The sequence below is a fragment of the Ambystoma mexicanum genome, chromosome 2p (assembly GCF_040938575.1).
Source record: "Ambystoma mexicanum isolate Mex_15411 chromosome 2p, UKY_AmexF1_1, whole genome shotgun sequence".
Lineage (NCBI taxonomy): Eukaryota > Metazoa > Chordata > Amphibia > Caudata > Ambystomatidae > Ambystoma > Ambystoma mexicanum.
The window spans coordinates 302045479-302062702 of record NC_090923.1 but is presented as its reverse complement, the minus strand read 5'-3'; the positions used below and the strand labels follow the sequence as shown (position 1 = coordinate 302062702).

The 17224-nt window shown below is 41.8% G+C and overlaps 1 protein-coding gene across 11 annotated transcripts in view; it reads left to right on the top strand.

Annotated features, from left to right (window-relative positions):
• The window catches only part of WNK2 (WNK lysine deficient protein kinase 2), a 1473871-nt gene that overhangs the window by 1280514 nt on the left and 176133 nt on the right, over positions 1-17224 (top strand). For 5 of the 11 annotated variants that reach the window (XM_069643588.1, XM_069643589.1, XM_069643594.1 and 2 more), the window contains 3 exons: positions 8131-8364; positions 9105-9203; positions 13378-13422. In XM_069643588.1, the coding sequence (XP_069499689.1) occupies positions 8131-8364; positions 9105-9203; positions 13378-13422 (378 nt within the window). The remainder of the gene's footprint in view (positions 1-8130; positions 8365-9104; positions 9204-13377; positions 13423-17224) is intronic. The other 6 variants (XM_069643590.1, XM_069643591.1, XM_069643597.1 and 3 more) reach the window with 2 other exon arrangements.

Below are 17224 nucleotides of genomic sequence, written 5' to 3'. Positions count from 1 at the left end.
TGCTGACTGTCATCCATAAATCCATTAAATTGGTACTGCATAAGATTTACATTGACCCCAACGGCAGATATGTTGTACTGCATTGCACAATCGTTAATAGAGAATATCTCCTCGTGAACACTTATGGGCCCAATGTAGACACTCCTGACTTTGTGGATGGGGTGGTGTCCATACTCGTGGGGTATGTGGGAATTCCAATCATCTGGAGGGGACATGAACTTCATTTTCAAAAAAACGAACCTGGATAGGACTGGGAAGGCGCCCAGGCCACTATCCGGCGCAGCGCGCAGGCTACTGACACATTGCTCAACACTCAACATCCATGATGCCTGGAGACTGCTACACCCATTATCTCGAAAATACACTCACTGTTCCTCCGTGCATGACAGTTCCTCCAGGATTGACCTATTTTTGGTATCAGGCGAGGTGATGTGGAGGATCAGGGGAGCGCAACTACTGACTCAGACCCTTTCAGATCATGCCCCGATCACCATATCAGTGGAATTGGGATTGCCCGTGCCAGCATTTAACACATGGCTGACGTTGAATCCTTCTTTGAGCTTCACACTCCCCAAGCCACTACTATTTGGGTACGATGGGATGACTTCAAGGCCCTCATTATTGGTATGTCCATATCCAAAGAGGCAGGGGTATTGAAATTAGAGCGGCCCTCAGCCGCTCTGAGGCCAAACTGCGGGAACTTGAGCAGGAGTGTTCAACGTCCTCTAAACCATCCACACTCGCCCTAATCAGTGATGAACTCCAGGCTTTCAATACTCACGCAGCCAAGGAGGTTTTATACTTTAGCCGCCCACTTGCTGCGCTGAGGTATGGGGAGGGCGATAGGCCCGGTAGAACACTAGCTGCCTTGGCAAGGGGGGAGTGGGGACAGGCCCAGATCACTTGCATCAAAGACAGACCAGGTGCCACCCGATGGGAGGACCAGCAGATACTCAACGCTTTCGCCGAGTTCCACACGAACCTCTACGCCCAAACCCCCGAGCATAGCAAACAGCACATGAAGGAACTACTTGACCAAATTCCTACGACAAGTATCTCCCCTGCCACCAGGGACCAGTTAGATGCCCCGCTCAGGAACACATTACCATACTGGCCCCCAGGTTACTGGAGGTATGGGAGGAATCGCTCCCAGTATCTGCCCTCCCCCCCACTATGCGTGAAGCTGTAATTACGGTACTTCTTAAACCGGGCAAGCCCAGCGAGGAATGCGGTTCCAATAGGCCCCTCTCGCTTATGAATCTAGACACTAAAATCTTTGCCAAAGTTTTGGCAAACCGCTTCCTCCCAGTTATGACATATATGGACCACAAGGATCAGGCAGGCTTCGTGCCTGGGAGATCCACCTCTCATAACATCAGGCGGCTGCTTAACGTTATGTCACGGATAGACCAGGGCTCGGATGCGGTTGCTGTCACACTGGACGTCAAAAGGCATTCGACATGGTATCATGGGACTATATGTGGGGGGTGCTGGAGACAATGGGCATCGGCCCCAATATGATTAAATTCATCCAACTACTATACACCTCCCCAGTGGCTAGGGTACGGGTTAACTCCCTAACGTCCGCCCTGATCCCACTTTCTAGAGGGCCCGCCAGGGCTGCCCATTCTCCCCCATCCTGTTTGCCTTGGCCATCGAGCCCATGGCGGACCACATTAGAACACGCCATGTCCACAGAGGGATTCGACTAAAACACACTCCCAAAATGATATCTTTTTATGCGGATGATGTATTATCATACGTCAGGAATCCCTCTGTCAACTTGGACCCAATGTTGCGTGACATTACTCGTATTGGCACTCACTCAGGGTTCACAATTAACTAAACTAAGCCTGAGATCTTCCCACTCACCACCGAATACCCACTCCGCTGGTTGCCCACTGATATTAGATACCTGGGGGTCCACGTGTCCCTCACTAAGGACACACTGCTGGCTGATAACTATCATGTGGTGGCGAAACTAGTCAAAACCAAAGTGGCACGCTGGCGCCCTCTCCCTTTGTCACTCGCCGGAAGGCTCTCACTTATTAAGATGGTGCTTCTTCCCAAGTTTTTGTACAGATTTTGCAATGTACCGATCTGGCCAGGGGGGACATACTTTACCAACCTACACAAGATGTGCACACAGTTCCTGTGGCATTCCGGGGCGGTATGCAAAAAATGGATGGCCATGACCCTACCATATGAGAGAGGGGGACTCGCTGCCCCCGACCTAACATTATATTGGCTAGCAGCCCAGACTCAATACGCCTCCCATTGGTATCCGGGCACCCCTCCACGCCCGCACATCAAGCTGGAATCCCTCGCAGCGGACTGCATTAATGTAATGACACTCGTATTGCATCGACAGTACATACCTGACTCGCCCATAGACCCAGTCGGCACCACCATGTATGCATGGGGTAGGTTATTCAGAATGACGACAGAACAGTACCCTTACTACAAATGGCTTCCCACCTGGGGGTTTCCAGAGCTGGAGCCTACACACGATGCAGCCCTTTCGCAACACTGGAGCTCCCTGGGGTACCAAGCATTGGCTGATTATAAATCCACTGACGTGGAGGATGGGCCACTCTGGGTCAGCTCTAGAACTGCTGCAATACTACAGGCTCCGGGCTGCCTTCCGTGCCGCATGGCCCGACTTCCCTGATGAGCCCCCAACTCCCCTGGGTTTGCATTCATCGCTAACTCTGGAGGCGTCGTCTCCTCATTGTATAAGCTGCTACTGGCGAGCACCCCAGCCCAGCCTTCTAGGGCGCGAGACGAGTGGGCAGAGGAGCTGGACCTGGAGGTCTCTGACCACGTATGGGGGAAGATGTGCTTGCACACCAAGAGTCTCCCTTAACCTTCCCTACCACGCCATGCAGTTCAAGCTGCTCATAGGCTATACTACACCCCACTCAGGATTTCCAGGTTCACGCATACTGGCCCACACTCATGCCCCCGGTGCAATGTGGAAAGAGCAGGTCACCTACACATGTTCTGGACATGCCGGAAACGGGGAATTTTGGGAAAAATACTAGCAACATTGTCAGAGAAGTGTTGTTGACCCGGACCCCCTAGTGGTGATGTTTGGAATATGGAAATCTAGAAGGGCCGAGGGCATGACTAAATTTTTAAACATAAGTTGTATTCTAGCTAAGAAATGCAATCTCCAGAACTGGAAGAATCCCTCTCCCCCCACATTTCAGAAATGGTTGAACTTGCTTACTTGGTCCCGGAACTGCGAGGAGGAGTAAGTATCTTGACATGCTCCCCAATCACTCACGCCCCAAGAATATTTGGACTGTTTTTAAAAGTTACCTCAACAGCCAGGAGGAGAGCATGTCCGAGAGTGGCTCCTCTCAGGTGCCTTAATGTAGTGATTGTGTAAAACTTGACATTGCACTTTCTTCTCTCCCCTCCTTGTTATTGGCCTGAGCTGTGACATTGTGGTCCTATGACAGTCACCGTACGACTCCATGTATTTATCAAATGTAAGATGATTTCTGCTGTGTTTGTGCTTATTGTTTTCCTCTGCCAACAAAAATAAAATATTTTAAAAAAAGGGCACACATACATATAACAAACATTAAACATTTGATGATTCTAAATTCAACCTTTTATGTATTCCAAATTTTGTTAAAAATATATAATACATATATGAAAATAGTTAAATAATGTAATAGACAAAAGGTGAACTCCTAACCAGGTGCAAAACCTGCATGTGCAAAAGCATGAACAATTAGTACAAAATCTAATACATAAAATTTTAGTTAAATCGGAGAAGAAAGCGTTTATCAAACTTGAAAATTCATTCGACATTCATGTAAATGCCAACTATAGGTGATTGTAGACTACTGTAACTAATGAAATATTCCTCCCATTACAATTTGCAAACTTCCCTTATTTATAGTTTCGACAGTAAGCTATCTAGATGGCCTTAATGGGTACTGATGCCAGTCTTCTTCAGGACTTGCAGGGTGGTTGAGGGTATTCTTCTTATTGTCGAACTCACCATCCCATTGTGTGACTTTAAAGTTACTAAACATGAATAAAAAACAACTATTTAAATCCATACAATTAAAATCCAAACACTGATACCTTACTAAAACCTCCCATGTAGGCCATTCAGTTCCTATTTAGTTATTTATTGAGGAACAATTTACCCGTTTTCAGTTCAACTCAACAGCTGTACGGATACACATTTCTTCATCCATTGGCAATGTCATTTTAAAATCAGAATGGATGTTGAAATTACTAACATTGTTCTTGTATATGGACACCCCCCCCATTAATGATTTTACTAATCAAATATGTGACCTTCATTTAGCTTTTTTAAAAACCTTGTTCTAAAGCTATCCTCCTTAGGGATTTTAATTACTTGTTATTAGATAAGTGATGTGCAAGCTAAATCTTTTAATAGGGCTCTTACTGACCTGGGTTTCTTTCAATTTGTTAAATCCCCTACACATATAAAGGACAACATACTTGATTGGATTGCGGGTCATAATGTCACTCTTAGCAACCAGAATATAAGCCCTTTTCCCTGGTCCGACCATTCTTTTAATTTATTTTGAAATCGTGTCTGAAAAGAAGGTAATACGGAAGAAAATGACCTATACCACAATTCAGTGTAGAAATTTGAAAAATCTTGGACTAGAAGCACTGGATCCATGGCTCGTCACAATGAGACAGAATATGAACGATGATTGTTCAGTAGATGAAATCGGTAAGGTATGTCAATATTCCCTTCAGAAAGCATTGCTTTAGCTCCATTGCGTAATAAGGAGGTCTATCAAAGGGAGACTAATCCGTGTTTTTCTTCTGAACTCCAAAAACATAAATGTGAAAACATTAAAGCTTTGTATAACTGTAAAGGTTTGTTGCGGATCAAGACAAAGAAACGTATAAAACAATTGTGAAAAGGTTTAAGGCAGCGGTCATTATGGCTAAGAAATCTTATCTGGACGGCCGTATAGCTAAAGCGCAGTCCCAACCAAGGGAACTTTTCAAGGTACTGAAAGAGCTTGAAACCACTAAACAAAATATGGATACAATCATTACAGATGTGGAAGGGTGTAATTCAGTACAAGAAGCCATGGATTTTAAACTTAAGAAAATTAAGGATGGGATTGTTTTATCGAAAGAAGCCACTGCCTGTGAAGGCCCCGACACCCCTAATACGTACTACAGGAAATGGAAAACTGAAGAGCAGAGCAGTTCACCTTTAAACCCATAGGTGAACCTGAGCTGGCACTGATTATTAAGAAATTAAAACCCACAAATTGTAAAGGGGACATTTGTCCCACCTTAGCCATTAAGGCTTGCTCCTCTGCTTTGAGCTCTACTTTATGTAGGTTTGTTAACGCTTCATTTAGGGACAGTTGTGTGCCGGGTGGCATTAAACACTCCTGGATAGTGATCCTCTGAACTATCGCCCTATCTCGAACTCTCCCTTTCTTCTTACAATTTTAGACAGAGTGGCGTATTTCTTAGATCGTATAATCGGAACCAGCAGCAATCTGGGTTTAGAGAGAGTCACTGAACTGAGATGGTGTTGCTTGACTTAAAGTCCAGGCTTTTCTGCCATATGGGTCAAGGAGAAACAAGCATGTTGATGCTTCTTGACCTGTCTGCTGCCTTCGACCTGGTGGACCATGTATATTTGGTCATCAAGCTGGAGGAGGTAGCAGATGTTGCTACCTCTGCGGCACAATGGGTTAAATCGTTTCTCTGTGAACGTCAGTGGAGGGTGAGTAGCACCCTGGCCGACACTAGTCCTAGATTTTCTAGGTGATAATGGCATTGAATTCACCAATTACGCCGATGACACTCAATGTGTCATCCCTTTAACAGGTGTCTTTGGGGAAGACTAATGTAACATTAATAGGATCTATGGTCTAATACAAAACTGGATGTGCATCAATGGCCTCTCACTCAATACCAGTAAAACAGAGTTAATGCTAGTGGGGATGGAATCCAAAACCCGTAAACTGAAAGAGGAATACGCCCAGCTTCAGCTTGTCCGGTGCACAATTCAGATAAAAAAGGTTAAACACCTCCGGGTTTATCTCGACTGCAACTTAAATATGAAAGCCAAAGTTAGCAGTCTGATTGCATCGGCCTCGTACTATACTAATCTACTGGCCCATGTGTGCCCCTTTCTCTCCACGGAGAGTCGGGAAACATTTGCACGAGCACTGATGGGATCACGAATTGACTACTATAGTAGTCTCCTTATTGGTCTACCAAATTCTGAGGTTAACAGACTGCAAGTGGTACAAATAATGCGGTCAGAGTCATTGTGGACTGTAGTAAAAGGGACCATATTTCGGATGCGAGAAGAGACCTACATTGGCTTCCCATTAAAGACAGAATTTATTTTCGTCTCATGGTGATTACGCATAAATGTTTGAGGAATACAGCACCAGTATATCTTAAAGATACTAGTTTTCAAAGTCAGCACACATAATCTGAGATCCAACAACTAATCTCAACTAAAGAATCCTGTCTGTAGGCTGACTCAAGTGAAGAAAAGAGCTTTTTTTTACAGCAGCACCAGCGATCTGGAATGGTCTGCCTCTTAGTCTGGGAGAGGAGACCTTGATTACGGTTTTCAGGAAAAGATTAAAGACCTTCTTGTTTAACTAATTATACTCTCCTCTCTCATATACAGTAATTTACTGATAACTCTCCTCCTGTCTTAATCATGTGTATGTTGTTTGTCTTGTCCATTAGCGCCCTTAAGCCTCCCGGTCAGTGGTAGCGCTATACAAATCATTAAAGTAAAGTCTGTTCTCCGATTTAACTAAAAGGTGGATGTATTAGATGTTTTACTAATTGTTCAAGTTTTTGCACGTGCAAGTTTTGCTCCTTATTAGGAGTTCACCTTTTGTATATTAGATTATGTAACCATTTTGATATATGTATTATATATTTTTTACGAAATTTGGAATGCATAAAAGGTTGAATTCAAAATCATCAAATGTTTAAAATATTATATGTATGTGTCCTATTTTAAAGAAAATATACACTAATTTAATAAAGAATCTGATGAAAAAAGTTTTAGAAATGAATAGCCTACACTTATCGTTTGCTTTTTTTTCCTCCTATTTGGCCTATAGTCCTCTTTTTTTTCTTAAAAAATAAGGTAAAACAATTGCTGTTCCGCGAGGCATCACTTCTGGTTTGTGTTCATTTGCTGCTTTCACCATACATTTGCTTTTTTATGCGTAATGGGCTGTTTGCTCCCTTCTAGTTATCGTAGAACAGGGAAGTATTGTGAGGTGGAGGGATGTCTATGTGCTGCATGCCTACATGACAATTGTCTTCATGGCGCATACGTAGTTCCCTCCCACACCCTACCCCCTCAACACACACACACACACACACACACACTAATTGCTTCACTTAGTAACTGGCTGATTAGACATTCCAAAAGACTATCTCAATGACAGTTTGAATAATTCACTCACACAACATATTTACTCGCTCTTCAAGAAAACGGTTATGAATTTTGTCTCACTCAATCCACAACCTGCTGACTATCTGACTGATTTGGAGACTTACTGGATTAGTTTCTTGCTCCTGGACACAAATCCTCATTCCATGGCACACATTCACACCTACAGTGTCACTTACGTCCACACATTCAAACAGTTTTTCATTCCATCTCCACACAGTTAAATCGCAGATTTATGTGAAATAGTTCCTAAAATGCATCTCAACTCAGCCACTCGCACCGACTGAAAGGCAGTAAGAGACATACCTAGTATATAAACCAACTGTATATCATTGGCTTAGGGTTAAAATGGGGTACATCTAAGATGTCTGTCTGAACAGTTCATAGCTCCAACCCCCCAGTTCATGTTGATCCAACAACAAAAACGGTGGAGATGGTGGTTCAGATTACCAATTAGATGCTAAAGAGAATAGGTAGGGTGTCCCCAAATTGTATGGATTGTATCACGGACCGGATCACTTAAAAATAGCAAACCTTTTCATTTATTGTGTTAAATAAAGAGTAGGGTATATAACCAGCATCCAGTGGCTGAATTACAGGACCATGACTGTACTTGCTTGTAACTCAGATCTTTTCTTTTATCTTTTTGTGTATTTATTTTACAGGTAACGTATCATTGGACTGCAAAGGTTCTCCTGTCAAAGACACTGATAAAGCTCACTCAGGCTCAGCTGCAGAACCTTCAGTAGCTTTCCCAGAACCCCCACCTGTGTTAGCTTCCCCAGCTGAGTCCGTGCAGACGCAGCAGCCTTGTTCAGTTAAAGTCTCCATGTCATCTGACAACATCTGTTCTGGGTTTGCCAACGATGGAGTTAATTTGCATGGACATTCTGGCCAAGGTGATCTATTTCTGCAAGTTTTATTCCTTCACTCCAGGCCTTTGTTGCGTGGTGCAGCATGTTTGTCTATCGCTTCGAAGATGTGAGATTGATCTCTATCAAAGTCACTACATTTGTGATGCTACACCATGTCGGCATATGGTACAGAAGACTATGTGTATGAAACGGCATGTAGCATGAACTACCTTTGTAAAATCCATAACTTTAGAACTGATTAGGTCTTTGCAAAGGGAAATTGTTAGGCAATTGTCCAAATATTGTTGTTGTCTGAGATGCATTTTCCTCTTGCTATATATGATCAATGAACTGGTCAAATATAATGTCCATCTGTAAATCACATTTATTTCACAAAGTAAAAGGTACAAATAAAGAGCAGATGAAGTAGTTTGGGGTATCTGCTCTGTTCAAGAGCAGTGATTCATTCATATAACCCTTGAATTGCCTGAAAATTAACTTTGCAGTTCTAAGCTGAGATACTAACAATCTTCCTTACATAGATTTTGCTTCACATTGCTTGTTGTTTATGACCACAGTCTCGCATGTTTCTTCAAAACCAGTTTTCACAATATCCATTCATCTGCTGCTTAATACTTTTTTACATCTCGTCAACCTCTTAGTTAAGCTGAAAGTGTGTGGTTGGTTAGGAAGGCTGATTTGAGTGATAGTTTGGGACATCTGGCGACAGCAGTCTGTACTTTACAAGTGTTTTTCTGTTTTCTTCCCTTTATATTCATTTACAGGCTGGACGGTTTACCATCAAACATCTGAGAGAGTGACCTATAAATCTAGTAGCAAACCACGTACCAGATTTCTCAGTGGACCTGTGTCTTTATCCATCTGTTTGTATTTGTTCTTCAGTAATTAAATGCACTCCATCCTATGTATAACTATTTTTTAAGTTAATATTTTTATTCTTTAAATATTTTTGGCAGCTTTTTCATTTTGCTAGCTCATAATTATTTTTCTTTTAAGTATGTCCCCAGCATACATTATTTTTATTTACCCCATATGCTTTTGTGCACAGCTTTCCATGCCTCGGTACCAAAGGCATGTGTGGAAGAGTTCATCTTTTATAGTTTCTGCTGAAGTGTTACCTGAACATGCCTAGACTTTTGTACTTTTTGTTAAGTACTGTCAATTTGGCAGTGTTAGAAAGATGTCTGCTGTGCCATTCCAGTGGAAGAAAAGAAAACAATGCAAAGTTCTATAGAGGACTGGTCTCTTACACACATGTTTAAAATAAGAAGAAATGCATGTAGAAAACCTGCATAATCTACAAGGTCACTCCCGTTTATAACCTTCCTAATAGGAATGTATTAAAATATTTGTAAAGTGCTGTTATTAATATTCACTTATTTCCTGTGCCCTGCATGTGCAAGGCTAACGCACTAGTGCTCCAACTAAGTTTTACGTTTCATTGTTGGGCAGTTTTTTTCAAGTTTCATTTAAATGTAATTTTATAGATGTTGGTGCACATGACATTTATTTGAAGTATGCTTCCTTTCTTTAGAATGAAGTACACTAAACTGGGTGGAGCATGTTCTTATTGTATCATCTTGTAGCCTTATGTAATTGCAGAAATGTCAACTAGCAGTTCTTAAAAGAAGTTAGTCGCAGTCATTGTGAAGATTTAATAGAAATTGTGCACACAATTGTTTTCTAGGTTCCAAGTTTCCTGAATTGGCTACAAATAATTTGTCTCTAAAATGTAATTGCATGTCTAATTCCCACTTGGTCAGTAAAATTGGACTGGTGTTGTGGCATTTACATTAAAAAGTTTTGTCCTCACAATGGAAGATAGACCACTCAAAGGGCAAATAGCTCATCAATTGACTGAGGTAATAGCAAATGTTCATATTGAAATTTCACAGTAGCACTCCATATTGAAGAGCTATTCTTGTGGACTCTCAACTAATGTACTTGTGATTGGAACAAAGTTTATAGAAGAATGATACATTGCAATAGATGGGTCTGCCAACTTAAACATACCTAGCCAGGAAAACACCTACAAGAGCATAAAGTGTTCTCTGAATCACTTGTTTGTATGAACGCTGACTTGCAAATACTTCATCCTCTGCAAAAATTAGCTTCAGACCAGGATTACAAATAATCATTGTGATTGCTATAATCATAATCCATAAAACTGTGCACAACAAAAAGAAAAGCATTTCCATTGCACATTCTATCCATATACAATCATTGAAATCCTCTGCAAATTGGTAATACGTTAAACATAGATGCATACTATTTTAGGTACAAAGATATTCACAAAATACATACATGCACAATGCAATAAAGCTTTTCCATCACAAAAGTATAGAACCATCCAAACGTGTGCATGTCTCCTGAAATGTAACTTTGCAAGTTCTTAATATTTATAATTGCTCTCTGTGATTGAGATCAAGGGTAACCTAAAATGTCCAAACTTCACCAAACCATAGGATCTTGGACCTGCATAGAAATGAAAATTGGCAATCAGTGTTTTGTTTAAATCATTGTTCTTGATCAATGGGATAGTATACTTTTGATGAGGTCTGTCATACCATCTCAAGACAAGTACATGTAGGTAAATTTCAAGAGACCAAAACATATGAATAGCATCATATGGAAGTTGATGACAGTGCAAATGTGCAATTATATTCCTGGTTTGACAATTTGACACCTAGGCAAGATAGTCTATGGTTGTAAAACATAAATGGCAAAGGAGCTTTAATCTTATATGTTTTCTTTTTCACAGTTAATTTCTTGCTTTGCCTAGCAAAAGGATTTACTCATCATAGACTTAAATTGATTAGTTAGGATATGTGCATCATCAATGCAGACAAGCCAAAAGAATAGAACAGTTCTAACATAGGCTACCCAATGGTAACTATGAAAATGATCAAGGTGTAATATATCTGGCAAAATCTGCCTATTCAGTGTAACGTTTCATAATTCCAAATAGATAACTAGACTAATGTTGGTGCTAATTTAAGTTTAGGAAATCAGTCTCATAAAAGAATTGTTCCACAGTGGTTTTCGAGACTCAGCCATTGCTTCAAATGTTCCGTTACTGTCAGTCCACCTGGGCACAGAAGGTAAAGTTCATGCTGCAGAAGCCTATAGAGCTACCCCACTGGCTTGATTTACTTTGTTTGCCGGTGAAACCAAATTACCACCAGAGCTGACGCAAAACAGCAAAATGGCTGTATTTGCTTGTTTCATGAGTGCAGCCACTCGCTGCACTTGTGTGGGGAATAGGTTACTAGTTGAAAACATAATTAAGTAAATAATAAAATAAGTAAGCAAATTAGCATTTTAAAGAGTGAGCGATCTTATTTATAAATAGCATCTGGACTTTTTTTGTGCCCTTGTTCGTAAAAGGCACCTGTGATATGGTGCTGTTAACTGGCATTTGATGAGCCACCTTAAATGTTACATATGCTGTTTGTAGGTGTTGAAGGATGGGAAGGATCCTTCCCATCAGAATGACATCATCCGCATATGCCAAACATAGCATCAGTTCCTGCCCTATATGCAGGATGTCCATGGTGAGTGCAAGATGTTGTTTTTCCACCCCATTCAAATATAGGTTAAAAATAAAAGGGAAGAGATTACACATCCCTTTCTTACACCTTGATTCATTGGAAAGACCTCTGTACACTCAACTGGTCTTCCACATCTCACAATGTTAACTGTCAGAGTGTATAGCTGGATAATAACTGAGTTGCCCCTCGATCCCGAAATCAGTTGGGATCTTCCAGAGCAAAGGGCGATCAACCTTTCCAAACACCTAGATAACTCTATGAACGATAATCCTGGTTTTGATTGTTTTCTAAAATGTGTGTGTATGTGTGTGTGTTTTCTAAAATGCGCGTGTGTGTGTCTCTCTCTCTCATATATATATATATATATATTTTTTTTTCTTCTTTCTTGTTTTTATATCTTTGCATGTCATCTCCCGTAACTCCCAGAGGACATTTACACTATTTTGCATGGCATTTATGCATTTGTATTTTGTCAGTTATGATCCCATCTATGAACCATTCTACATCATGTCCATCTCAAACACCATTTGCCACTGATCCATCCATTTTATTTGGAAAATAGCCACCTATCCACTTCCTGGTTTATTTCATACTGATGTATTTTCCAGGATAAAATACTGGATTCTTATAATACTGTTTTTTCCCTGTTAAATATATCTGAAGGTTTCCAATGTTTTATTGCTGTAATAAGAGATCTCTTTTTTTCATGTTAAGTAATTACACTTTTGGGGGTTTATGTAATAGAACTGTAGCTTCCATCACCAACACAAAAAAGGTATGTATTGAAAATAATATAGTTACCACAAATGACAAAGACAAATATATAAACATGTATGTCCATCAATGGGCTTTTCAGGGCATCCCCATTTCAACTTGTATCTGTCAGGGTGTATCCTGAACAGGCAGACGTGAAAATGGCATCAAAATTCATCTTCTGCTCACACGTGGGCTGCTATTCTGCATGCCACCAGCAGTGTGGCTTGTTATTTCCTGCACTCGCCTATTCCTTTCAAAGTCAAGCACAACGATAATTGCTTGGGTTATTTCAAATCTATATTTATGCACTATTGTTGTGTTTACCAAGTATGTGTTGCATTTTGGCACACGTGTTTGTTATGTCTTCTTTGAAACCTAGAAAGCAAGGTGAAATTCAAGCTTGTGTTAACACAGCTCTTGGGTTGTACTTGGGGAAAACCAAACTGTCAATTGGTAGGACCATAAAAATAGACTACAATTTTGTCTTATGAAAGGAGGAACTAAAATAATTGTGCATGCATACACCAAGTGTTACTCTTGGCTCATAATATTTATTTAAAAACTAATGGTATTTGCTGACCAGTAGACAATTGTTTGAACAACCCGAACTGCTAATCTTGTCCAATTTCTATTGCATAATGGCTTTTAATGACTTCATTTTGCACATCCGTTGCTTCTGTTGTAATTCAGCGATGTCTAATTTTGTTCATCTTGTACTCTTACTTTTTAGGGTCTACCCTGAAGCGACTATGTCTAGGCAAAGAGCACAGTAGCAGTAACTATCCCAATTTGTTTATCTATTTACTTGATAGCATGGAATGTTTTGTATGTGGTTGCCTGTTTTTAGTTAGCCTGACACGCGTGTGCATGTACACATTGTTAGGCTGTGAGCATAGCTAACTTGCTTTTGTTTGCATGAACTGTGATGCCTATGACTGCATGATCTAACATCAGGTTTACCTGTTGAGCTACAAATTGGTATTTTTCTCTCATGAATAAAAATAACATTATTCTACAGGGTAATATTTTCTGTCATCGAGCAAGACTTAATTTAGTTATGTTGTGTTGAAAGTATCGAAGATAATTTTGAGCTGTCTGGTTTTGTTCCAGTCAATTTATAACTGGGTTCCAACAACAATGGGCATTTTATCCATTCGAAATAGATAGGACAGTCACTGTTTAAGCTTGCGATGGATATTTTTAGATGCCATCTGCTCACTGGGCAGCCATCTTGCCAGGTAATAGCCACCATGCAAATTAAGTCCCCGTCCAGCGAACGCATATCCCCATGAGCACCCACATGAGAAAAACATGGATGCCAATGTGATAATCTTTATAAAAATAAAATAAAGTAAATGCACTTGCCACTGTTCTTTTCTCCTTCGCCACACAGGGTAGTTTTAGTCATCAGCGAGTGTCGGCTACTTTTGCCGCCTTCTCCTCCCCCCAACTCCCACCACTAACTCTCACACTGACTCTGTTCTTGCTAAACTGCACCTCTCCATCTCCAACACCCTTTACATCTTTGACCCTGCCATGTGGATCCTCATGAAGCCAGCTTCCAAGTTCAATAGTTGGTATGACTCGGACTTGGCCTCATAGAAACGCAAATGCAAAGTTGCGGAACAGAAGTAGCTGACTTCTAGAACACCCTCTGCCAAACTGGCCTGCCACCTGCTCCAAAGGCAGTATAGATTATCTGCTCCGAGAAATGGGCCAATATACAATCCTGCATCTCTGGACGCAGAAACAACACAGCTGACCTTTTCAAAATCTGTAAGCAACTGGGCAATCCTACTGCAATCTCCACCTCTCCTCTCCCTTCTCAGGCCCCATACTCTCCTCCTTTTCACCCATTACACCTGATAAGGTCACCAAGACAATCTGCTCCTCTAGAACTTTCAAGGACAACATTGCCTCACTCTTGCTCCCTCCCTGGCTGATTTCTGTAACCACTCTTTTGCCACTGGGCTCCTTCCCTTCCGCCAGAACTCCCTTATGCACCCCCTCCTAAAATAGCCATCCGCTGACCCTTCCTGCCTGGCTAACTACCACCCTATCTCCACTACCCCTTTCTTGGTCAAACTCCTTGAGCAGTTGGTCATCTCCCAACTAATATATCACACTTAATCTGCTGGCTACCTTAATGACCACCAGTCTGGTTTCAGAGCACCCAGAGGCGCTGAAACTGCTCTCCTGAATACCCATGATGATCTGCTCCCAAACCTCGATCCCAACTCTCCTCCTGCTCTCATTCTCTTCGGTATGTCCTCCACCTTTGACAAGGTCAGACATTCCCTCCTCATACATAGGCTCTGTCATACCCTCGGCATCAAGGACCGGGCACTAGACTAATTTCCTCTTGAACTGCCCCTCACAAGTGCAACTGGGCCCATTACTCTCCTCTATCTCACTCTCGACATTTGGCATCCTTCAGGTCTCTATCCTTTTGCCATGACTCTTCAATATATACCTTGCCTCCCTTGCCCACCTGATGTCCACCATATCCTCTAATTTCCAGTGCTATACTGACCACACACATTTCCTTTAAGCTTCCTTCCTCCTCCTCCTCCTCCTCCTCCTCTCCATCCTCTCTCATTCCAGACTGTCTGTCTGCTATTCAGGCATGGTGTGCTCCTAACAATCTCTGCCTTAATGCCAGTAAGACTGATATCATTCTCATTAGGACCCCTACTCCCTCCCTCCTTCCTTCCTAATCTCTTGCCGCTCATCTTAGGCCCCTTTCCCTCACCCTCTTGTGAGGCAGAAAATGTGAGTCATCTTTGACTCCTCTCCTTCCCAACCCACATTGCTGACCTTGCCAAGAAGGCCCACTATCAGCTTCACTTCCTCAGAGGTATTCTCCCTTTCCTCACCTTCCCCCAGAAACTCAGTTTCTCCAGAGCTCTGGTTTTCTCAAGGCTTGACTATTGTAATAGCTTCTTTCTTAATCTACCTTTCTCCTCACGCCGCCCTCTTCAACTAATCCAGAATAGGACCGCAAGATGTATCCTTCGCCTCAAGCCCAGAAATCACATCTCTCCAGCTCGAAAATCTCTCAACTGGCTCTCAGTGGTTGCAAGGATCAAATTCAACACCCTCTGCATCATCCACCAGGCTTTCTGTGACTTGGGACCGTGCTACATTGAACTCCCTCTCTCCCTAAATACCCCCTGCTAGAGCTCTTCGGTCCTCTAGCTCCAACTCTCTACAGGTCAGTTATTCCTCCAAGTAGAGAGTGGGGGCGGGGGGTAAATCTCTCTCTCCATCAGGAGCTTCCCTCTGGAACGTCCTCCATGCCCCTCTCCATCTTGAGCTGGATCTCCTCAAGTCCCGGAAGCTCCTCAAGACCTTCCTTTTCTTCTCCTCCTCCTTTCTCCTCCTCCGCTATGACTGGATGCCTTATGAGTCCCTGGGTTCAGGATCTCCTTTGTCCAGTCCCTACCAGCACTTGTCCTTCACTGATAAGCCTTCTGAGACTGGCCCTCCCATCCCCTTGCACTAGTCCCTTAACATAGGCTCCCCTGGCCCTTGCCCTCATGGGCTCCCCGTTGCACTTGCCCAGCCCCCTGCAACCCCACCCCCACAACTTCTCCCTCTTCCCACCTCCCCTTCCCATCCTTTACCCTACCTGTCCCCTTCCCCCTTCACTTCTTGATACTCACTTGCACGATCTGAATGTCACAAAGCCTAGTAGGACCATTACTGTTGTTTTTCTCCTATGTCCCCCCTCCCCTCTTTTCTCTTGTGCTGCCTGGAAACACTTTCTGCTGTATAGGCGTCATACAAATGTTCAATAAATAAAATAAATCATAATGGAATATTAAGCCAGGTGGCGAGAGGACTGGAAACTGTATATGAATCGGTTATGATTTTGAGCCAAAGTACCTGTACCTGTGCTTCCACCTGTCCACCTTAACACTGGTCCCACACATCCTTTTTATTTTATTTTTATTTTTATTGTTTAGGTTGACTTGCAGCTTTGAACAAAGAAAAAGATTCTTTCAAACAGAGTAAAACAAAAAGAGAAAAAAAACAAGATGTCAGACAGTCAAACACATATACAGTAAAATTAACACGATTATTAAAATTCTCAGATAAAAAAAGTGTTCCTGGGGAAAAATGAAAGAGTTGATACAAATTCTTAATGCAGCTAATATTTCAAACTTAACCTAGATTAAGAGTTTGAAAATAAAACACCACTACAACTATGTCAGAAGTTTCATGGCAACTAAAATATATGTTACAGACTTCTGTTTCATCAGAAATAACACCATTAACAAATTGTCTGTTGGGATACTTGCATCAGGTGGCATTTAGAGAAGGACATTCCATTAGTAAATGTCTTGGTGTTTCAATCAAGACGTCCTCACAAAACCTACATTTGGAGTCTCCCATTTTAATCATTTTATATCCAACAGTCTCTCCCTGGTATGCAGAAGATTCCACTGAAATCTGCAGAATTCATTTCTTGCAGACCTTGATGGGTAAACTGATAAAAAAAAAGGTGCCACAACACCAGGTTTCTTGTGATCTGCGCTTAAATGAGCAAGAGAATGTACTAGATCGATCGTTTG